This window comes from Cicer arietinum, chromosome 3, assembly GCF_000331145.2.
Source record: "Cicer arietinum cultivar CDC Frontier isolate Library 1 chromosome 3, Cicar.CDCFrontier_v2.0, whole genome shotgun sequence".
Lineage (NCBI taxonomy): Eukaryota > Viridiplantae > Streptophyta > Magnoliopsida > Fabales > Fabaceae > Cicer > Cicer arietinum.
In genome coordinates, this window is record NC_021162.2 from 67,287,050 (window position 1) to 67,310,474 (window position 23,425).

At 31.8% G+C, this 23,425-nt stretch overlaps 2 protein-coding genes and 1 long non-coding RNA gene across 6 annotated transcripts in view; all 3 read right to left on the bottom strand.

Annotated features, from left to right (window-relative positions):
- The window catches only part of LOC101508744 (insulin-degrading enzyme-like 1, peroxisomal), a 16,758-nt gene extending 3,100 nt beyond the window's left edge, over nucleotides 1–13,658 (bottom strand). Inside the window, exons 1-21 of one of the 4 annotated variants that reach the window (XR_012162212.1) lie at nucleotides 13,223–13,658; nucleotides 13,012–13,087; nucleotides 12,055–12,122; nucleotides 11,158–11,249; nucleotides 10,993–11,066; nucleotides 10,860–10,903; nucleotides 10,228–10,279; nucleotides 9,017–9,139; nucleotides 8,724–8,836; nucleotides 8,459–8,621; nucleotides 7,599–7,691; nucleotides 7,288–7,373; nucleotides 5,204–5,290; nucleotides 4,989–5,092; nucleotides 3,952–4,054; nucleotides 3,694–3,789; nucleotides 3,419–3,611; nucleotides 3,243–3,304; nucleotides 2,747–2,851; nucleotides 1,130–1,331; nucleotides 840–1,048 (exon numbers count right to left, since the gene is read on the bottom strand). Coding sequence is in view for 3 of the 4 variants with exons in the window: in XM_004493438.4 (XP_004493495.1) it covers nucleotides 840–1,048; nucleotides 1,130–1,331; nucleotides 2,747–2,851; nucleotides 3,243–3,304; nucleotides 3,419–3,611; nucleotides 3,694–3,789; nucleotides 3,952–4,054; nucleotides 4,989–5,092; nucleotides 5,204–5,290; nucleotides 7,288–7,373; nucleotides 7,599–7,691; nucleotides 8,459–8,621; nucleotides 8,724–8,836; nucleotides 9,017–9,139; nucleotides 10,228–10,279; nucleotides 10,860–10,903; nucleotides 10,993–11,066; nucleotides 11,158–11,249; nucleotides 12,055–12,122; nucleotides 13,012–13,087; nucleotides 13,223–13,345 (2,268 nt within the window). In the remaining variant the exon portion in view is untranslated. The remainder of the gene's footprint in view (nucleotides 1–839; nucleotides 1,049–1,129; nucleotides 1,332–2,746; nucleotides 2,852–3,242; nucleotides 3,305–3,418; nucleotides 3,612–3,693; nucleotides 3,790–3,951; nucleotides 4,055–4,988; nucleotides 5,093–5,203; nucleotides 5,291–7,287; nucleotides 7,374–7,598; nucleotides 7,692–8,458; nucleotides 8,622–8,723; nucleotides 8,837–9,016; nucleotides 9,140–10,227; nucleotides 10,280–10,859; nucleotides 10,904–10,992; nucleotides 11,067–11,157; nucleotides 11,250–12,054; nucleotides 12,123–13,011; nucleotides 13,088–13,222) is intronic. The other 3 variants (XM_004493438.4, XM_004493439.4, XM_073365809.1) reach the window with 3 other exon arrangements.
- A 2,011-nt stretch (nucleotides 13,659–15,669) lies between these two features.
- LOC140919856 (uncharacterized) lies at nucleotides 15,670–17,510 on the bottom strand. The gene is made up of 2 exons (XR_012162396.1): nucleotides 17,370–17,510; nucleotides 15,670–15,902 (listed from the first exon to the last, which is right to left on the bottom strand). It is a non-coding gene; the product is annotated as an uncharacterized lncRNA (long non-coding RNA).
- A 644-nt stretch (nucleotides 17,511–18,154) lies between these two features.
- LOC101509265 (enhanced ethylene response protein 5) lies at nucleotides 18,155–23,393 on the bottom strand. The gene is made up of 12 exons (XM_004493440.4): nucleotides 23,009–23,393; nucleotides 22,837–22,930; nucleotides 22,269–22,358; nucleotides 21,581–21,646; nucleotides 21,272–21,361; nucleotides 21,094–21,150; nucleotides 20,151–20,212; nucleotides 19,603–19,690; nucleotides 19,193–19,269; nucleotides 19,033–19,107; nucleotides 18,809–18,914; nucleotides 18,155–18,689 (listed from the first exon to the last, which is right to left on the bottom strand). The coding sequence occupies exons 1-12, from the start codon at nucleotides 23,311–23,313 to the stop codon at nucleotides 18,558–18,560; spliced, it is 1,242 nt and encodes a 413-aa protein (XP_004493497.1). The 5' UTR covers nucleotides 23,314–23,393; the 3' UTR covers nucleotides 18,155–18,557.
- Between the last annotated feature and the right edge of the window lie 32 nt (nucleotides 23,394–23,425).

Genomic DNA, 23,425 nt, shown 5'->3' on the forward strand with positions numbered 1-23,425 from the left:
AGGATGGATGGTCTAAGCTACATTGGGAATGCCAAAAAAGCCTAAAAACGTGTATAATGTGACATGATGAAGGCAAAAGAGGAGAGGTGACAACATATATTCAGGAGCATATTGTCCTAGATATAGGAATTAGCTGCAATAGAACGATACTCGTGCCAACTAATTCAAATGAACAACTTAACATTGAAGGTTGGGGTTCGCGCATGAAATTTGTTAGCTACACCTCATTTTCATTACTAGATAAAAGAATCCAACTGAAGCAATACACTGTTTCAGAAAAGTATATCTGTTTAAAAACTAGATTTAACCAAATTTACACAGAATTTGTTGGAATCGATTTGGAACTATTTGAGCATACAAAATAAATTACATGAAACAGAGACACCGTTAACAATTAGGTTTTCCCAATTCCCATCCAAAACAATAATATTTATATAGATCGATGGAATCTGATAGAAACCATATATATATCAGAAATAGAAAGATAGTGGAGCTCGGCTCCTTACACAAACTGAGGTTTATCCCTCTGTAACTCTGAAAAATAGAAAGCAAAATGTAGAAATACAGAAAAAGAAAAAAGGCACTAGGATTTTCAAGCCAAACAGCTCGCTGAAACCTTTACCCAATATATTCCATGCCCCTTCACTCCCTTTATAATCACACTCTTCAATCCCTAATTGACACATTTCCATGCCTTCTCTTATATTCCAGCCCATTGAGTGACTCTTTTTTAATATTTCCCATCATATCCTCTCTTAATAACCGTGGGTCTAACATAATCCAGTCTGGGAAGCCAAATGTACCTTAAAAAAACAACTATTTTAAATAAGCAAATTTACCTGTATATAGTGCACTAGAGCAGAATTCTCATCATCAGGATTAAGACATTCTGAAGGGTAAAAGTAATTTATGCCACTTTCAAGCTTAACAACCCGATTTGTCAAATGCTGAGATGGGAATAAAGGTTGGCATAGAGGTTTTGAACACTTAAATAGAATATCTTCTGTGTGCCCAGTCATTGACTCAGCTTCATGACTTTCAATGTTTCCTGTATAGAAAAATTTCACTTCAATTCAAATAAAACTAACCAGCCAACCAGACAGAGAGAGAGAGAGAGAGGCCTAAGAACCTGCTACATAGCACTCTAAAAAGGTCCTTGAGAGCATTACTGGCACAAATTTAGCAAGATCTTCAGCTTGAAGAACAGGAAGTACTTCTAGCTGTTCCACCCAAGGCCAGGTTTGATCTTGTAGTATCAAAGAGCAATAGTACATAGCCTGCTGATAGGGTTGTTGGTATTTGAAATTTTGGTATTCCTTGGTCACCATTTCCTGATAAAATGGTATAAAAAACAAATAAATAAATAAAATAAATATTCAAGATAAATTTTTATTTTAAAATTACAGAATTGGATAAATCATAAATCAAATATTAAACATAAGCTCTTATTCTTTCGTTACCAACATGAGTTTACATTTGATCGTATTGCGTCAAACCTAGTTTTTCATGAAATAACCAAGCAAATAGAAGTTGACTATCACTTTATAATGGAAAAAGTTCTCGCTAAAAAAATTATTATCAAGTTTTTCGGCTCTAGTGATCATGTTTTGTGATGGTGTATTCAAACACACTAACCAATATCGTAATAATACTTGTTAATTAAGGATAAAAACTGGCATGCAAGGTGAATATTAGGCAACTGACACCAATTTTTGCATCAGTAAAGGAGTCCAACTTCACCCCATATGACGAGAACTATGTTGAGGCATGTAGAGAGAACTTGCTCATTTGTGAAATAAGAGGGTCATGTAATTGTGTTTTGAACAAAGAATATTACATTGAGGATGTGATTTTAGAAATAGACGGGATGCTGTATTTACTTGCAGGTTGCTCCAGTTAGTTGTTCTGAGACATTAGTTGTTAGGTGTTAGGCAAGTAAATACGGTTAGTTGGCTCCAGTTAGTTGTTCTGAGAAAATGTGGAATACGGTGTGGAAGAATGAATGGGAAGTAGCAGTGTCTCAACAGGAATGGTATCATGCGGCAAACGACATGGGGTGGTGAATGATGGACTGAGAGTGAGGACAACAGCTGGCTTTTGAATATACATTGACCACCAACTACAATGTGTGAGAAATAGCAAATGTGATAGAAATACAGTAGCTATAATAGGCAAGGCCATTCCTCACTAGTAAGTTGTAACACACAGAAGAAGCATTTGTATAGTTAAAACTCACATTATAAGATGTGGTTGAACTTCATTGTGATGGTGCTATATATTAATTGGTTTAAAATGAATCAACTATGTATGCAGGGATTGTTATCTTGAATAGGAATGAAATTTGGCAGTCAGCGAACTGCACATGTTAATGAATCAACTGATGTCGAAGTTTTTAAACTACAAAGTTGACTGACGTTAATCACAATTGGGGTTCTTCGTACCCTGCACCATGGTTGGGTAATTTGATAAATAGATAGTTACATTTGGAACCAATAAAAAAGTTTCTGCGGAAACTTCAGTTTTAAAAGGGTTGAATTTTTATGGGTCAAACAATACTTGACGCCAAGTGGTGTTAATTTATTTGAAAGGTTGTTATGGAAGACAAGCCTGGTGGCCGAAAGGATGAGCAAAATATGAAGGACTAAGGAGTTATGCAACAATTTATATTTGGAACTCCCTGATCCGAGGATTAAAAGGGCAAGGATGAGTGAACTAAATGTCATATTAAAAGAGCCTTGAACAGTACCTTGATAACTGAGAACCTGTCAGTTTTCACTCTGAATGTTGCAATCATTTCAACTATAGTTTCAAGTAGAATCCTTAACTTGTGGTTATAGCCACTGAGAGTCACCTGAAAAAAGAAAGTGATTCTCAATTCACACAATCATTTAAAGACAGAAGAACAACCTCTGTTTTCCCACACAATTTATCATGCACAGCAGCTGAAAAGATAACAATTAGTAGAAAGTTTAATTGTGATACAGAAGAATTGATGCATAAATAAAACTCGAGTTCATTATAATGAGTGGAGGATCCTGAATTATGTCAACATCGTCCGTCCTTGATATTATAATCAATTTAACTAGGTTATTGTGCTTTCAACTTACATGCCAATTTTGTTGAGATGAGTTATAGCCAAAATATAAGAATCACTAACCCAATTGGGAACTTTTAAATACGTCTGCTGTCTAAATCAGTCATAAAAATGTAGATTTGAACTAAATTATACTAAATCCAAATACCTGGAAACCGGTATCTGTATGATTTATGCTATAATGCAAACCAGCAACCTGAGCATAATAAGCTGAAAAATAAAATACAGTAAGCACTTCTTCAATGTGAATTTAGTAACTGAATCGACACAGTAATGTAGCAATCACTTTGAATAAAGCACAGTAACCTTAAAGTTACAACCCACCATAATCATTCAAGTAATCCATCAATAACTGAGTGAAAATATGTGTCAAAATTTCAGCCTCCGGAGAGTTTCCAGCATATGGGCAATTGAAATCAATCTTAACATAAGCCTTGGGTGTGGAAAACAATGTATCCGGCTTGTACCATAATGCTGAATAAGATGACCTGCTTAACAAAACTGGAAACTTCACCTGCTTCAAAGTATCAATAATTTAGTCCAGACAACCATGAAGCAAATCATAGATGACTATATAAAAGTGAAAAAATATGCAATACTTTCTCTGACACAATTTTAAGAGACAAGTCAGTGGGAATGAATTTGTTAGGAACTGGAAGATGCATATTTTCATCAGGAGCAGAAAGCACCCAACCCTGCAAATACAAACATACATTGATAGGACTAGTAAGTTCCATTCTTTCCAGGGCATTTCAATATTGAAGTGGTCAAAACAAACTCCAAAGTGCAAAAAGAAAACAGTTCAAATTAATAATCCAATCCAAAAATCGAGCACAATTGTCCATAAAAACACAGACCTGAATCGCCGAGGCAGTAATCTTTTCAATGGAATATGCAGTTCCATACCATGGTTCCACTTTATCAGTATGCCCTTCAAAACTTTTTGACTCCCAAAAGATTCTGCATAACAGAATGGATTAGCTTAATTTTAATCAAAACAAAGTCAAAGGCTCAAAGCCCCGCCAATAAAAAATCACAAATATTATACTAATAATAACAAATATAAACAAAAATAGAAAAAAAGTCCAACATGTGCAAATAACTAAAACACTAAATAACAAAGCTGAAATTGGAAGTCCAGGTACTAGTAGGTAAGTTTCTGATATTCTGCATAGATGATAAATTTCTTAGTGAATACATTTAAGTTAAACCAGGATTTAGTGGTTCGCAGACGCACAGCGCATGTGATATGCACAGTCTGGCACCATAAAAAACATACTACCACAATGATAGTCATTCTTTACATTTTACAATGAAAACTGTAAGAATATGTGATTTGTTGTGTTTCTTGTGTGTCTCAAACAAGATCACACACATTCTACTTTGAATTCTAACAAAAACCAACTACATTGTATCGTCGTCAACTTTTCATTTCCATAAATTAGTCTACTATGTCTGCAATTTTTTTATGTCTTCTATCACAACCAAGTTCAATCATGTTCCCTGGAGCTCAATATTTGCACATTGAATCAACTTTAAACATCCTTTCTTTTATCTTTTTTTTCAATAATGACAGCACCTAGAAGATCAATAAGCAGTCAGCAATAGATATTAAATCTTTATTTCTTTCCAAATAAACACATTTTAGTTGATTTGAAGAAAAAAATGAGTTAACCTTTTTGTAATCAGAGACGAGAATCAATCGAATGGAATTTGTGTGCATGTATACAGGTTATAAATTAATTATTAATTATTGTCTTGCAAACCACATGAACCAATAACTTTATGCAATATATTTTAGATATTAAACTATTTATGAACCTCTAATTTAACACTTCAATCTTTTTTTATTTCCATTGGGTGAAATATCTTCTTAAGCTTTTAGTAGACTTACCGGACATTGTTTGGAGAAAGTTGATCTAGTACCAATTGGATAACACTAGGATTAAACTTAGAAGGCAAAGATGATCCTGCCAACCAATCTTTGGGAGGATAGAACTGTAAAATAACAAAGACTCATCAAGAAACTGGTTTCCATCACAAGAATTTCAGGTAAACAACATACATCACCCCTGAAAAGTCATTGATCAAAAGAAAAAGATGGAGTACCTGCATATTTGATGCAATATTAACGACATAATCACTAGGAGGAATTTTGTCCTGATAGTGAAACTTAGTCTCACAAATTGCTGAAAGCTACATGAACATGGGAAATTGCATCAGAATTCGGTAAAACCAGATGCACAAATAGAAAAGTGAACAACAAAAATTGATACTGAATTTAATGTAGTTCAATGGTTGGAAACACGGCAAGCTATAGGCCCACTACCACAATTGAACCATAGAAGAAACTCACTATCATCAACAAAGATAGCGCTTTCAAGTAGTATCAACCTTTGAAACATGGGTACTCGTGGGTAAGTACCTAATACATACCAAAATTATTTTTAAAATAAAAATTAGATACTCTATCTGGGTACATGTTGGTACTTTTGGGTGCGTACTAATTCGTACACACGATCTGATAAATAAATATATATTTGTCATTTAGTAAAAAAAATTCTAAAATTCGGTTTTCTCATTTCATTGTTTATGATGTCGATACTTTCCTTACTATATTGTACATTATTTCCCTTCTTTTTTCTATGTAAGTATCCTTTCTCTAATTCCTGTTATGTATATGTTCTCTTTCTATCCTAATTCTTCTTTTTTTTGCAAATTTATTTCCAAAATTCTATTTTGATTTGTGATATAACAAATTATCAAAGACAAATCCCCGTATATTTAATGTTAGATGTCATATATATTTGTGATTTATATCTATTATACAATCAAGTCATTATTATATGCAACTTATTTTTGATTTATTTTAATATTTTTATTAATATACTCATACCATAGTTTTTTTAAAAATCTAATCTCTATTTCGTACCATTACAGTACTTGTATCCATGCAACCTAGGTATCAACTCAACACTAAAATCATGTCAAAATCTTTAAGAATTTTTACAATCATTACTCTCAAGTAGTTATTTAAGAATTTTTAAATTTGAAAAAGAAAATCTTAATGATTAAAGAGAAAAAGAAACTCGAGATGCTTTAAAAAAGGTTCCAAGGACCAAAATTATAAACAAAAACCAAGAAAATAGCTCATAAACCATCATTATATCTTAGGGTGCCTTCATACACATTAAGGCACAACACAAACTCTTGAGTCACAACACAAGTTTTTGTCCTGTGTTTTGTTTGGTAGAAAATTGATTGGAAAAATGAAATAGTATGAAATTCACTAAAATATCTTCTGCGATCCCTTAACTTAATTACATATAACAATTCAGTAATTTTTTTCCCGATCTAATCTTTTATTTAACTTTAAATAGCAATTTGGATGATTTATTTCTTAAAATGTCAACAATATTATCTTTTATTACATAAACTTTGAAAATTCATCAACATCTTCAAACAAAACACAGGAAATTCATTATCAATTTCAAGAAAATACAGATATTCATTAAATTCATAACTCAAATCTTCAAATAAACTCATATCTTCATTTCCAACAACATCAAATCCATCAAATAAAAAACTCACACTTTAATATTTGACCCCCAAATCACCAAGACAATATATTTTTCTTCTTTCTATCATTCTCTAAATCAAATCCCTAACCCAAATCTTAAAATGTGAGTTTTTTATTTGATGGATTTAATGTTGTTGTTGTTGGAGATGAAAATATGAGTTTATTTGAAAATTTGAGTTATAAATTTGATGAAAATATGGATTTTGTTGAAGATGGTTACTATGAGTTTTGTTTAAAGATGATGATAAATTTTCTGAATTTATGTAAAAAATTATGATATTTTAACATTTTAAGACATAAAAGATCAAATCGTTACTTAAAATTAAATAAATGATCAAATCAAAAAAGAAACAAAAAAAAAAACTGAATTGTTACCTGAAATTAAGTTAAGGGACCGCATAAGGTGTTTTGTCTAATATATAATATATTTTTAGATATAATATATAATAAAAATATATATATAATATAGTGTTGTATAACTTTTACATATGATAATATATTTAATAATAATAATAATATATTTTCTTGGTAAAAGATAAAGAATTAAAGCAAGTATAAAAAGAACAATTGTTTAGAATATTATTAAACCAAAATACATAACCCATATTCATACCTCTTCAAATATCCATTTGCAAACACCAGACTGTTGTAGAAGCTCAATGTACTTGAACAACAACCCAATGATATCTTGCATGTGTTCTACAAATCCAAACCAAAAGTACCAACGAGTTTATTGAATCAATAAACATCACATAACAGAGCTTGAATATAATTGGAAAAAAAGGCATTTATGGTTATGCAATGCTTTTTATGAAGAGCATGTTACATGCTTAAAGAGTTATCATGCTTCAACTTTTTGAAAGAGAAGAGCAATGTACAATAAATAAATAAAAGAGAGAGGATCAAGGGGAAGAGAAATCTAACCATGACCGGCATCAGTAAGATCAATCACAACTTTAAAAAAGGAAAAGTCCAAACTCAATTCAGATTCACCCGCAGACAAGCTTGTAGCCCATCCTGCGAATTGGATTTTAATTGAGTAAAATGAGACAACTCAATACATGAAACTAGAATATGTCGTTCATATGTATATTCACAATGAAGGTAGAGGCAACAAAAGGGACATGCTATCTTATGAAAAGAATTGAGGTAGCTAGCAAATGCTTACACTGATCAACTTCTAGACATGAAGCATGGACATTTTGGCAATTTTTGGCAAGGGTTGAGTCTACATGCAAATTTTAACCAAATTCTATAAAGTTACCCCATAAGATTTTGAAAGAGTGAAGTTTCAAGGCCGCATGATAATGCACATCATATGCAGTAATTTGGTGTTTAGGACTAGAAATAATTGGCAAAATATTTCACAATGTTAAAGCTTGTCTACGGGAATGGTGACAAACACAGACAATATTTATTACTAGTTTTATTTTAGCTAATTATTACTCAATTTGAAAATAATACTAGATGAAATTAGAGAGGAATAAAAGTGATTACTGAAAAAGAAAATTAGGAAAGGAAAAAGAGGATGCTTAAGCTAAGAAATTGCACAACTATAAAAAGACGGCCCACTAAATTATTTCTGAAAAACTAATCCTGTTCATGCTCCTTTATATTCACACCCATTTTAACATCTATGAAAAGAGAAAGGATTGGGGAGAATGTAGAACTCTGAAATTGGATATTTTTTACCTCTTATAAATAGAAGGATCAGATTCAAAAGAGGTAAGTGAGATTTCAGAGAAAATTGATAATGAAATATGTAACAGAGGTACATTACCCACCCAATTTTTTCAAAATGTAATATAAAGATCCTTCTCCTTCATGGCCAATAAGATGACCAAGATACCTGCAAGGCCCTTCCGTGTAATGAAGAATTTCAGGGGTCACTGGCCATACAATTCTTAATTTATGACCTTGTCTTATCGGGACAGTCCTGACAATAATCTAAAACAAAAAGCCAAAATGGAACGTGCATTAGAATCAATACTCTGGGTTTATTTAGAATTTATTATTGAGATTTGAGAGTAACCAGTAGAAAACTAATACCTGTAAATGCTCTGATTTGCATGGCTGACCAGAGACATGAAAACAACCTCTATCGATGTTTCTAATATCCTGGAACTTTTCTTCAACAAGGTTTTGAATTTTATCAAGACTTTCTGAAAATATCCATGTGCAATAATTGTATTGTGGGCATTAATAATAATAATAATAATAATAATAATAATAACAACAACAACAACAACAACAACAACAACAATTTTAATAATAATAATAATAATAATAATAATAATAATAATAATGTTGAAGATGTATTTTCTCAACAAAATATCTGTTACCTTTTGTATAAACAACTAGATGCATTAGATTAGCAGAATAGTTTTCTTCATGGAATTTGATCAGCTCGTTCCTTGTGTCTATTCCATTTGCTTTTGGTCTAACTTCCAAAGTGTCCCAGCTCCCTAACAGAACAGATATTTTAGAGCACTAAAAGTAGTGGTTATGATGAAAAGAACATTAGAACCATGATAGTGATGATAATATTTCAGCTTAATTTGAACAAAAAATGTTAAATAAACTAAAACAAAGTTAACCATACTTATACACTTTCCAGCTCTAGTCAGCAGAGTCACGTACATGCAAAATTATATCAACAACACCACTCATGCACACACATGAAATTAATGTTCATTTAAAAGCACAAAATGATAGACAATATTTCTTTAAATACATAATAACAATGAATGACAGCACGAATCGCAAGCAGAGACAAATCTTTAGAACTAATAAACCCAGACTAGGAAGAAGAACGTGTAGGCTAAAACAAACACAAAATGATAGACAATATTTATTTAAATACATAATAACAATGAATGACAACATGAATCGCAAGTAGAGACAAATCTTTAGAACTAATAAACCCAGACTAGGAAGAAGAACATGAAGGCTAAAATAAACACAAGTCTGAAAAGTATAAAATCTAGCTCTTGACATTCACTATCATGTTTATCAATCAGCCCATTGTTTTCAAGAAATAATGTTTAATTAGGATGCTTTGGGAAAACTACTTCTTTATAAGTGTTTATCATATAACCACTTATATATAAGCTATATAATTGAAGAGGGGGAATATGATTAAATTGTTTTCGTATAAGTTGTAAGATGTTTTCAAAAGCAATCCCAGGGAACTTGTTGAAATACGTGGAAACCCCAAACACTTAAACACAACTGTTTAGGTCATAAAATAAGCTTAAATAAAATGGAAGTAAGCTCTTCCAAATGCACCCTTAGGAAGAAATATAATATTGCAATATTTTAAAAGATTTTGGACAAGAGAAAGCAGAGTTTGTTCTAAGTTCTTTGATTAACTAAAACATAAAATAAAAAAGCTAAGAAAGCTTCGTTGCGTCAATGAGAACAAGCATTTTTCTCTGCAAACATGCTCATTGAGAGAGTGAATAATCAAAATTAATACCACAACCAGCATGGTGCAAATATTCTAAGTTCAGCAGTGTTAGAATTTATAAAAATAAATAAGTCCATCACTGACCTGTGCTAAATTTATGATATGGGTGATCTTCAGCAGTGAGATGTTTCTGAAGCTATACAGATTGTAATGTTTTGCAAGTGAAAAAAAGAGAGATTTTAAATATTTCTCCAAGAAGGGTCATAAAACATAACTTGCAATGCCAGGAAAGTAGTCAAGTACATATTGAAAAAAAAAATCACTACTAGAGGAAGATAAACAAAAGGGAAAAAGAAGGAAATGGATAAACTAAGAGAACTGGAAATGCGGCAAGTAAGTCCAGTTTCCTTGAACCACAGAAAAGAATCATGAATCCATATGTAGCATGTTTGGGGCTGTGTTTGCAGTACCCAAATCGTGTTTTGAAGACTCAAAAATGTGTTTGACAACACATTTGCTTTATTTTTCAAATGTGGTTTAAGAATTGAACTTGGGTTTTGGTAGTAGCAACTCAATCTAGCTTTAAAGTTTAAACCCATTTTCAAACAAAATTAAAACTGTGCTCCATATCTATCCTATACAAAATACAGAGTATTTGTTCTATTGTAATACTATAGGAAAATGTTTCCTGTAACAACAAATTTTAATTCTCTTTTAAAACAACCAACTTAACCAAGCAGCCCTCAAAAACCCACTGTAAAAGCAATAGTTGATACCTGGTTCATTCTCCACCCATCAGATAATAAATTTTTCTGGTTTTCTGTAACAAACAAGCGGGATAAAAATGTAAAGATACACAATAAGGGAAATAAAACTATAGACAACAAATAAAGTGAAAGATTAACTAACCAGAGTCTACAGCTTTAATTTCCCTCATGGTAGCATCAGCAGACATCAATGGTTTAGTGAAGAATTGGGCAAATCTGGAAGACAAACGGTACACCAAATTCACATTTCTTACAATTGAATTTATTACAAGGAAATAAATATGGATACCAGAAAAATGGGATCTACCTGTCCAGAGCCTCTTCAAAACCATCTGCGTTTACATCAAAAAAATAATTGGTGTTCTCAGAAGATGTAAAAGCATTGGTGCTTCCTCCATGCTGTGTGAAAGAGGCAAACAACAGGAATGACCAAGCAAAAGCAATTAGCAAACAAATGTAAGAATAACTTAAAAATGAAAAAATAAATAAACAAAGAAACTATTTAAGCTTTTAAGCTCCATTTGATAATATGAAAAGATAGAACATCCTTAAACCTATTGACGCTCAAATGGATCTGAACAGAAAGTTCTTAACGGATCAAGGGGAACCTTGTTCAAATCCTGGCAAGTGCGACAAGTTTGTTGGAAAACTAAATCCTTACAAAAAGAATGCAATGGTACAAATTTTGAAATACATTAAAAATGTTCGGACCAAAGATTGTTATGTAAAGACAAAAGGAAAAACTTTGGTAGTGGGGTACTCTAACGTAGATTCAACTGGTTTTCCTGTTGACAGGAGGTATACTTCAGTTGCCTTGTATCATGAAAAAGGAAAAGGCAAAATGTGGTTGCATGATCCAACTTAGAGACTGAATATCAAGCAGGGCCACTTGTGAACTTATATGGGCAAAACAGTTCATTTATCAGTTGAGATTTGGAGATGTTGTTCGTATTAAGTTATATTGTGATAATCAAGCAGTTTTCATATCACCTCAAATTCAGTCTTTCGTGAAAGAAACAAATATTTCATTCAACTTCTTCGTCTTCATAGTATTTTCTTAAGAGTATAATAGAAGAGCTGAAGTTTATAAAAAACTAAAGGCTAAAAATCTGGCAACCACCTCCGTGCAGAGTGGGAAGAAAATTTCAATGTGAGACATCTTTCGCTAGAAAAAAAGAGGTCAGACATATGAACATTACAGTACCTCAGTAATATACTTGGAGTAGCTATCTTCCACAGGGTACTTTTCGCTGGCATAAAACAACATGTGCTCTGTCAACAAAAAAAAACACAAACAATTTCAACCATAAAACAAAATTGAAATCAATAAACTACTACTCCGGACTCCAATCAAACAATAAAGTAGTTAAATTGGTGAATCAAAATATAAGCAAAAGTGAACTAATTTCACCCTATTTAATGCTATTGTTATCAAAATATCTTTCAATGAAAACAGTTCTCGTACAAAATTAAATGAAAATAAAGTGTAATAAGGTAGTTTAGGAAATGAAATTATTTTTTAATTACATCAAAAAAATTAAATTAGGTGAAACTATTTTTCAAGAAAATTAGTTACTTTTACTTATAATCTCCAAATGAAATAATCCTTCAACTATCAAAATATACTTTTATAAATAACGATGTCCAAACCAAATACTAAAACTTCTCTTTTATTTTTATTGTTCTGTTACACGCTGCACTACATATAGATCCCTAATGTGTCAATATGAACATCAAAAGTGGCAAGTGCCTCGATAAATAACTCCACATTTTGAAATCCATATCAATTATTAACTTCTTATGTCCTAGCTCTTTCCTTAAATATAAGACACTCTCCAATTTTTTTGCTGTCCCTTTTTATAAAATCTCTTACAAATATTCAACTCCATTAATTATTTTTTTTACCAACATACTCATAATTATTCTACGTCTTTTTCTGCGTTCTGTAATAAACATTTAATGAAAACATTAACTAATAATACACCGATTGTCAAACAATGATAGATTTTGCAGCGAGTTTCACTTAACATTCACACACACTATCACTTATCTTCTATCCATATCCAAACAAGGAGTTCACAATTCATCAGATTATATATAATCAAATCGATCAAAATCTAGAAGAATATAAAATCAAGAAGCATGCGAAGTGAAAGAACACCTAGAAAATGAGCGAGGCCTTCGAGACCAGCAGGATCAGAGAAGTAACCGACGTCAACGTTCATGGAAGCAGCACACTTCAACAAAAACAAAAACAAAAAATTGAAATCATATAGAGAACCGTAGTGATAATCGTTTGAACGGATGAGATTGAAATTTGAAAGTGTGAGTGAATCGAAATGGAAAAATGCGAAGACCGAATAGAAATGAACCTTATCGGTATCGGGATCGCTGATGAGGAGAACTTGGAGAGAGTTGCGGAGAAGGATTCTTTTGTAATTCCTCTTGTCGGTGCGTGCCTTCACAATCTCTACATCTTCCTTTCCCACCGCCATTTTCGTTCTTCGGTCTCTGTCACACGCAAGTCGCACAGTGTGATGTAAGGTGGTTTCTGTTTCGTATATGATCGAAATACGAATTGAGAGAAGATAGAAAATTGCACGAGAAGATTGAGAAAACACGAGGCCTGTGTGTGGGAGGGAGAGGTTTTTGGTTCCAATTCCAAAGTATAATTTTCTTGTTACTAATAGTTCTTAACGTGGACTTGTGTGTACGGTGCTAAGTCTGCTCTGATAACGCAATTATATGTTATTATTATTTAGGGAGTGAATGTGCTTGTGAGTCTCACTCATGTGTTTGGATCATCTCCTATCGCTGTTGCCCGCCTGGAAAGATAAAACAACCATCAGATCTAATAGATAAATTTTATATCTAAAGGCTTTTTACAATTATGAGAAATACATTTCTATCTTCCCTTTTAATTAATTAACATGTATGATTTCTGATCAAAATAGACCATCCTATAATTATTTTTAAAAGAACCCTTAATAATCTACGATGATTTTTATTAGACAAGATATAAAACGATTTTAAAATGTATATGTATAATTATTAATTTTTTTTTTTATTCTAACGATGACATTTCTTTTACTTTTTTATCAAAACATTTCATGTTATTCCGAAAGTTGTATTTTAATCATATTTTTTCTTTTAAATATATTAAAATTATGGAACTCTTTAAAAAAAAATATATTATTTAGATATTAATTTATTATTTATCTATACTAATATCTCATTAAATTTGACATTTTAATGATAAAAATATAGGTCGTACTCTTTCACTTTCTGTCGAGTTAAATCTTTCTCTAGACCCACAAATTTCTTTATTCTTTTAAAGTTTATTTAATATCTTTGTTGGTTAAAATTATTCATCTATTTTTATTTCTTGTGATTTCAATTCATTCCTCTTTATTTTCATACTTTAAGTAATGTTTAAAATTTACAATTTTTTTCCTATTTTTCATATTTCTAATTTCGTATTTGCAATGTTATAGAAATTGATAGTGAGTTTTAGATTGTATGTGTGTTTTTAATAAACTCCCTTAATTTTTAATGAATTTTGATTGTAGTAATGTTAAGAAAATAAACGTTCTGTCAATTTTTTGAAAAATAATTAAACAAGAGTTATTTGTTAAAATAAAGTTAAGACTAAAAATAGTTCAATGTTAAAGATTAAAAATATTACAACGTTACAACGTTTACGAACATAAAAAAATTATTTGTTATAAAAAAAATTAAATAACCAATCTAATATTTTTGTGTAAATTAAAAGAAAATTGCGTGATATAAAATAAGTTAGTAGTGTTAAATAATCAATCTAATGTTGCACTTTTTTACAAAGGATCCTAATCTTAAATACCGACTTGCTTGTTGAAATAAAATAAGTTAACTTTTTTTATAAAATTAGTTAATAGGTTTAAATATTATTATCTAATTAATTTTGTTTAAAATACAAATTTTAATTTAATTAATATTTTTTAAGCATGATTGACAAATTTGTTTAACTAAACTTGTTAAGACCACCGGTGACGAGATATGTGAATAGTTCCAAAAAGAATCCGTCTAATGTGCATGGAAAGCACAATGCAATAATATGTATTAGGAATTTTAAATTAATTGTAAATCCTTGATTTGTTTTAAAACCATAAAACTACTGCACTATTCTCACTTTTTATCTTCTCTCCCAAACCTACCTAAACACCATGAAAAGCCCCGTTCAGTTTTCATCCTCTTTCAATGCATACTATATTATTCTTTATAGTTTAGGAACTCGTCTTATGCACATCATCATACATATTCGTTCTTCAAATTTTAAAAAAAGATTATTTAAAAGATTTACTCATTTATCTATACGAGACATTTTAATATTAGTAGATTTACTTGTGTTTGTAATAGTTGCAAAATGAAGCACCTTATGTATAGAAATGTGTTACTTATAGACTTTATCTATAAATTGCTGAAACTTTTGTAATAGACCAAACACAGTCAACTGATATACAACTTCAAAGGATTCTATAGTGGCTTTTTTAATTAAACCTGAATTTTGAAAAACCATAATATAAGGTTGCATTGTTCAAGTCTTCATAAGAAACCTTGACATTAAAGTGTGAAACACAACTAATGCAGCTCTGATGAAGATCCACAAAATTTCAATTGTTTGATGGTTGAATTTAAGTTAGTAGATTCAATTTTGGATAGACACAAAACATATAAAAATCTATTCCTTGTTTGAAAAATAATGTAGAGATAAGCAGATAGATTTAGCTATATGTTACTGAAACGTTTGCAATAGACCTGAAAGATTCAACCAATATACAACTTCAAAGAATGTATAGATTTTTAAATTAAAGTTATTTGTGGAAAAAATATCCAAGGGTAAGTGCACTCATGAGCAACCTTGAATTTAAGACTTTGATACACAATTGATGCAAGTGTTATAAACACCCCAAGATCTAACCACATTTAAACTATTTGATGTGCTAAATTTATAGTAAAAGAAATCTATTACAACATAATTTTAACTATTCTCGTCCAAAGCAAGTGCATGTCCTCCTGAAAAATGCACAAGATGTCATTGCAAAAACATGGTAGATTGCTAATTGGCTGTTAGAGGTATTTGTTTCCATAGAATACTTATACATAGTTTTGGAGACACAAGTTTAACTCACAAAGTAATACTTCTATGATGGAACTAACCGTGTAAATCTTACACAGTCCTAATCTTGCACGAAAACAATTTGACAGGATACTAACCATGGAATAGGGAAGGAAATGGAAAGTTGGGACACCTGTTTTCATTGTTTCTTGTAGAAATCTTGGAAACAGGAAACAAATAGAAAACAATTTGACAGTTTTGACAGTTTTGCAATTATAATTATAAGTAAAAGAGACATGATAACAGTAAACGTTTTTTGAAAACCAAACAGACAGCATATCATTGTAGTATCTATCTATTTTCCTGAAGTTCAATACATGGATCCAGAAAATGCATTCTTCCAAATACAAACAGTGAAGGGCAATGATAGTTAAGGAAGACAGCAAATGAAAATTTAAACGGTTATATATAATGTATGCATGTTAAAAATAGCGAAGTACCATCGATTATGTCTGAAACACTAACACAACACTCACAATTGGACAAAATAACTACAAAGAATACAGCATTGCTTTAAAACTCTGATCAACCTAACTACACTCCAAAGTAAACACCATCAGAGATTATACAATGTGGAGTGTAATTATAACAAATCAAACAAGAGGGTTAGACTCCAGAAACACTGAAAAGAAGCAACCGTTCTTCCTTTTAAGAAACACGGTATGATGGGATTATATAATACTCCATGAAGCATTGACTTTTAATATCTCAGAGATGAATCAATATTGTTGTTGTAATGTGAGCATTTGAAGTATTTCAAAGCAGAAAGAGAACTGAGAAATAGCATCATATGATATTTTTTCTTTAAAGCCAACTAATTGAAATAGAGAGAACAATCCACTTTCCCCACTTTTCTTGAGTATCATTGAGGGTATTTATAAAGAAGAACACTACGATGATATCATAGTTAACAATAATACCATAAAGGAAATGTGTGACCTTCATCATTCATATATATAATTGTTTCCTCAAATCTTGGTTTCTGTAAAATTAATTAAGGAACATTCCCCATTGCCTCATTAGCTACTTGAACTGCATTTCTGATATATTCAGGATTGCCCTTGTAACATTTTTATTTTAAACACAATTGTTTCACCATGCTTTTTCCCTTCTCTGTACCAATTTAACAAGCTACACTACCTCCTTATATATACAAAAATTGTATCTATCTAATATGTAGATTTTAAGGCAATGTAGTGAAAAACGTGTACTTAACAATGTCCCAAAGTAAATGCCCTGGCATGAAATTTAACTATCAAATGTTTAAACACCCAAACATCATTAGAGTCCAAAACACAAACTAAAAAAAATTAAACAGCTGATCAAAGCAAAATTGATTGAGCAATAGAATACAAAAAAATTACCTTGTCATAAAATTCGGAATGGAAAGCCAGATACATAACAAGAGAGAGCAGCAGCAAAAAAGAGATGTCATGTCAAAATAACGAACAGCAGGGGGGAATGGAGCACCCTAATGTAGGCCAAACCATAACTCAGAAGGAAGCAGCAAGATTCCTTCTCACTAGTCCACTACCCAGCCCACTGCAACAAGGGAAGCAGTGTAGAACAAACTAAAGACACAAGCAATGACAATTGCAGGTCAAATTACTAAGAAAACAGAGATAAAATTACTAGAACCTAAAATAATATAGAGATCAAAATTGAAACCTTAAAATTTTAGAAAAATAAAGGAGAAGGACAAAAGAAGAGTTGACAAGGCAGCTTACCAATGGTAAAATTTAAGGGTGAAGTGGTGAAAGGGAGAGTGAGAAAGGCAACACAATCAAATAAGCTATGTGATGTGATGGATGCGACTCAACTATGAAGAGAGAAAAGAAGCAAAGCTTCTTCGACAAAGAAAATGGCAATGATAAAGCAACAACAGCTCACTTTTGCAATTATGAGAAGTTCAAAATGCTCAGTTGATTAAACATTATCAGGACTCAAATAATACTTTCAACAAGTTACAGGCAATCAATCTGCACCCTTACTAGTGGACCATATGTTATGGTACTCCACCCTAGAAGCCACCACAAAACATCAGCATACAACTTAGCGACGATGCATTAGCTTTTGCAATCTCTTCTTCATGCTTTTGCATAAATGTAAAAATTTAATTAACTAAACATTTATGAATAATGTTATTCCATAAGGTCATGAATAGTTAATCACTTTAATATGACTCAATAGCTAACAAGAATAATAATAACAATGTCAACAGTAAAAATATCTGAGCTAAAAAAACAGGTTATTGCAACTAGGTCAATGTCTTTCACTCCTATTGGTAGCCCTTATGAAGCATACAAACCTACAAGCGGAAACTAAACTATAATCCAATTTGTAAGAATTAGTATTATCTTCACAAGACAGTAGCTTTCTTTGAAATTGGAGCAGTGCTATGATATTTCAACAACTAGAACACATTCGAGGGAACTCCCGAACATTCAATACAATAAACTTATGGCCGAGAAACCTCTCACAAAATTATCATGCTATATTACCAGACTTTCTTCCACCTCTCTAATTTAGAAAAATGAGTGACACTCCAATCCCTATGAATTGACCGGTTTTCCATTTAACTTGGGGAAGGGATCTTGCTTGCTCAATACAGCCACCTTGCTTTTGTGGGCAAAGTAACCTTTCACAAGATTCTTGTATATCAGTATCGCCATTATACACTCTACCTGCAAAGGCATCAAATATCAATTCATCGAAAACTGCAATATCCTCCTTTATTTGTATTTGAAAAGTATAAACAAATTGGAAGTAGGAAATAATGAGGAGACCAAAGATAAGAAATTACCTCATCCACATCCATGTCAATTTCAAGCCATTTCAATGCTTTGACAATAACCTCCAACTTCACCTGGTGAGCTTTGCTTGGGTCTTTCTGCTTTTGAATGATGTAACTGTCATGTTACAATCAAGCAATACTAAATTAGTGATTTGAGTAAGCAGCCAAGTAATTTAACAAACCTAATATACTTTGAAAGGGAAGAGGGGGGGACAGTAATACTAGATACTTACATCTTCTTGACTAATCTCTGGTATACTTGAAGTTCTACCTTCTCTAGGACAAGATATACACCTGATCTCAAGAACCTACAGAAAAACGGGTTTGATTATGTTCTGTTGAGAAAATCTTTAAACAACAATCCGCATTACGAAAATTGATGGGCAAGTCTACCAGTCCTCGTGATCTTGTAGTGCACACCGAAGAAGCCGAGGATCACCCCTTTTTAGTGCTTGTACAATATTACCGTACTGTGCAAAATAAAAATAAAAATTATTTATATAGACACTTCCGAGGCACACATAGTTGTAATTGTAAAATACTGTAAACGTAATCAAGTTGATGCATATATTCTTGGGAAAACTATTACACAATAAAAACAGAAACTGTTATTCCCTCAAGTCAGTGCCTCAGCAATGAGCCTGCCTAGTCAGTAGATAAACTAAGTTACTGCTTACAAGGAATCATAACTGAGTTGGCACCTTAAAGTTCACAAATGATAACAGTTCATACGTGTGCGCGCACACATATATATGTAGAGAGAAAGAGAGAGAGAAGAACAAATCATCAACCAAACAACATACCTCAAGTAGATTGTACTTCTCCAAGAGCCTGTGGTTAGGTAATATGCCTATGGAAAGCTTCACTGGAATTAGATATTTAAGAATCATCCTATGCCAAACGAAAACAATAAGTTACAAATCATTATATAAAAAAAAAAATGACAGTTTAATATGGCTTACTTCCCTCACTGTCTTTAGACAATGAGCTAAAAATCCTTCATTTTTCACATGTCCCCTCTTCTCTTTACCAGGGTAGGAAGCTAAGAATTGGATTTTGCAGTTTCATACGGGGTTCAGTGTGCACTAGCAAATAAACATTCCTACTCATAAATACTACCCTTTTAGATTAGCGCCAATAAAACTAATTAACTTATAAAATATCTTCAGAAGTCTGTTTGATTTGAGTAACAAGTTCTACGATTGTGCACTAAACGGTAACATTCTAACGCCGAGTCTTGCCCCACCCACAGCACAAATGCATATTCACTTTGCAGGAAAATTAATACAACCTACTAGATAACTCACTACAAGCAAATGCAATGTTCGCAGTTGATACACCTAAATCAAACCTTATATTGGCTTCATGTTGTGGATTGCAGTGCTTCAAGGCATACGATAATTTAGAATCAGCCTGTCAAGTCACAAATGTAAACTGTATAAATGGTTTGAATTTTACAGATATGTTTTCCATGTTTTCTACCGTTGATTGACTGGTTAAGTATAATTCAGGTAAAATTCAAGAGGAAAAATCCATGATAACAACAACAAAAGCATAAGCTATTGTTTAAAAAGAAACATATTCAGTGTAGTGCTAAGCTGGTGAACTTTTAATTAATTAGTAAAAGAGTTATTTTCAATTATCTAAAGAGTAAATAGTTTGAAAATACTGATAATGTGGCTATTTTACTATTAATTACTTCTGAATGAAAGTATATTATTGATTGACATTCTTTGATTAACCAAACGGTGACCAAACTGGGAATCCCTTTTAAATAATGACAGCATTAGCAGCAGAAGTAGTAATAATAATAATAATAATAATAATAATAATAATAATAATAATAATAATAGTAATAATAATAATAATAATAATAATAATAATAATAATAATAATAATAATAGTAATAATAATAATAATAATAATAATAATAATTAATAATAATAATAAAGCAATATTTCGATTCATTTTAGCTTGAAATCATATAGGAATGCAGTTTTTCTGTTGACTTGGGTGCATTTCCTTATGTGCTATTGAAGCTTTTCCTAACTTAATATATTCATAACTACCATGATTTCCTCAAATCCATAATTTTCTCAAAGTTTGTTATAACCCCAAAAAGTGTATCTAAAGCTGAGAAAAGCACCAAAAACAGCTAGGAAAATGCACCTAAGTTTTTGTGATTATAACAAAATTGAGAAAATTACAAAGTAAGCATGCTTACAAGAAGGTATGTCAGAACTCACAACACAATTACGTCATTAATCATTTTAAAGGAATTTTAGATTACTTACAGAAGGAAAATTTTCATTGAAAACTTCGAGACGACCAGTATAGTACATGTAAGTGACCTGAAACACATCATAACCATAAATAATCTGGAAAATATGTCATGCATTTACATATATATATATATATATATATATATATATATATATATATATCATATATCATGCATATACAAACTCTAACCTTGTCTCTTTTTGGGAATTCCTCAAAATCAAATATGCGTGCAGTTTCAATACTTCTTATTACACTGCGGCAAAGGTGAACTGTACCAAGCTGCAAAACATTTGTTTGTGGAATAAAAATCAAAACTCTAACGTCAACCACAGATACCATGTTATTTCTACTCTAACCAACCTTCCTTAGCTAACATGATCACATATTTGATCAACCATTGATACTACAATTAGTGTCATCTCATCGCATGTCAAGAAATGAGATCATAACAAGAGTGTAATGGATACCCGGTAAAGAAGCAAAAGGAACACAAAATACCTTAAAGTAAATCTTGAATAACTGACAAGTTACGTACAATGCTCCAACACGCTTAGCACCTTTTCCCTGTAACACATTCAAGCTATAAAATAGTAGAGTACCAAAGTCCCCACAACCACTCAATAAAGCATTGAAGTATATGTTTCACAAAAACAACACAAAGTATGGAAATTTTTCCTTAGAAAAGGTTGATATGGTTACAAATTTTCGCCTTGTTCCAAAGTACGCAAGAGACTATGTAGACGTAGAAGTCATGTTTTCCACAAGCAATACATGGATGAATAACGATATAAAAGGCCAAATCATTGACTGCAAATTTGGGCTAAGTCTAACTTTACATCAAAAGCTAACTCAAGGAGTGAAGATTGCCCAAGCTTTATAGGGATTACTTTGGCCATATATCTAGTCCATGTGAGACCTCAATAATAGCCAACATTTTGTATGTTTATATGGGTACTTCACTGCTAACTTTCATGTTTGGTGAGTTTTGATCCCCATGTGACTCTTCTCAATATAGTTATATTTTGAGGTATTAGGAACCATTGACTGCAAACTAATTAATTTAGCAGTGTTGAACAGTATGATTAATGACCCTAATCGCCTAAATGAAACTAAATTTAAATTTAAAAAAAATAATAATAATAATCTGGTTTGAAATTAAAATGGGTAGATGATGACATTTACATACCGCAAGGATGCCAAAAACTTTCATGAGTAAAGAACCAGCACCTTTCAACTTCTCGGGAGATTTTCCATTTGAAGCCAATTGTCTGTCAGCCTAAAAGCGAGAGAAAAAACACCAAATCCAAACTTAAATAAAAGAAGATAACATAAAATTCAACCAAACTCAGAAGCAAAATATAAACAGAAAAGAATGTGTCTTGGTCCTGTCAAAAAAATAAGTTTTATTTTTTGAAATAGCCAATGTTAGTAATTAATTGTTAATTTTGTTAGAGAGGAGTTGAATCCATGACCTCCTTGTCAGTGTCACTCCAACCCTCCAAAACTACTAAACCACCTTATGACTCCAAAAACAAAAACAAAATTAAAAATAATCAATTCTAGCCATCTCAAAACTGATGTTTCTTCCGTAGTTTTTTGTAACCAAACACAATCGTACACTTCTAAAAAAACTCAATCATAAACTCAAAATTGATTTAGAGTGCATTGAAAAGCGCAATTTTCAACTTTGAGTTGAAAATAATCTCAACCAAACAGTTACTAAGAAGTTCAACGTAATACAATACACAACATACCTTTTCAGCAAGAACCCTAATCTCATAAACAATGACAAACAAAGCTTCAAGAGCCCACGCAGATTCCCAATTACGAAACTCCTGAACAAAAGCACTGAAAATATCGACAATTACAATTGATACTTGAAATCAATAAAATCCAATAAAAACAAAAGAATAAGCAAATAAATACTTGGCGGTTTTTTCAAAAGCGTTATATGCTTCGACGAAATTGCCCTGTTTATAGTGTTGAAGTGATCGGAAAAGAGGAAGAATGATATCAGAGAAGTGAGAGTAGTTTTGGTTCTGATTGATAAGTCTATTGGCGTCGTTGTAGAGAGCGAGGGCATCAGAGAGAGAGAGAAGGAAGTGGGAGTTGGAGGAAAGGGCGAATAGAGATTTGAAGGAAACTCCGTTTTGGTATGAAACGGCGTCGGAGAAACGGTTGAGATATTCGGTTATTCTTCTGTGGGCCTCACCCATGCTCAAGTACGCCATTGCGGATCCTCACCGCCGGCGTCGAAATCCAACTTAGTGAAGCTTTTCTTTTAGCCCTTCTACAATTCATATCCCGCCATCTACTACTAATCTATAATATATCAGTTAAAAA

Bases quoted from the DNA above. Each gene is read 5' to 3' on its own strand.
- LOC101509265 (XM_004493440.4), bottom strand. From the start codon at position 23,313: ATGGCGTACTTGAGCATGGGTGAGGCCCACAGAAGAATAACCGAATAT. The intron at 22,359-22,836 runs GTATGTTGTGTA...TCTCGCTTTTAG, and splicing joins TTAGGGTTCTTGCTGAAAAG to GCTGACAGACAATTGGCTTC. The intron at 21,151-21,271 runs GTTAGAGTTTGT...GATGTGTTTCAG, and splicing joins AATTCCCAAAAAGAGACAAG to GTCACTTACATGTACTATAC.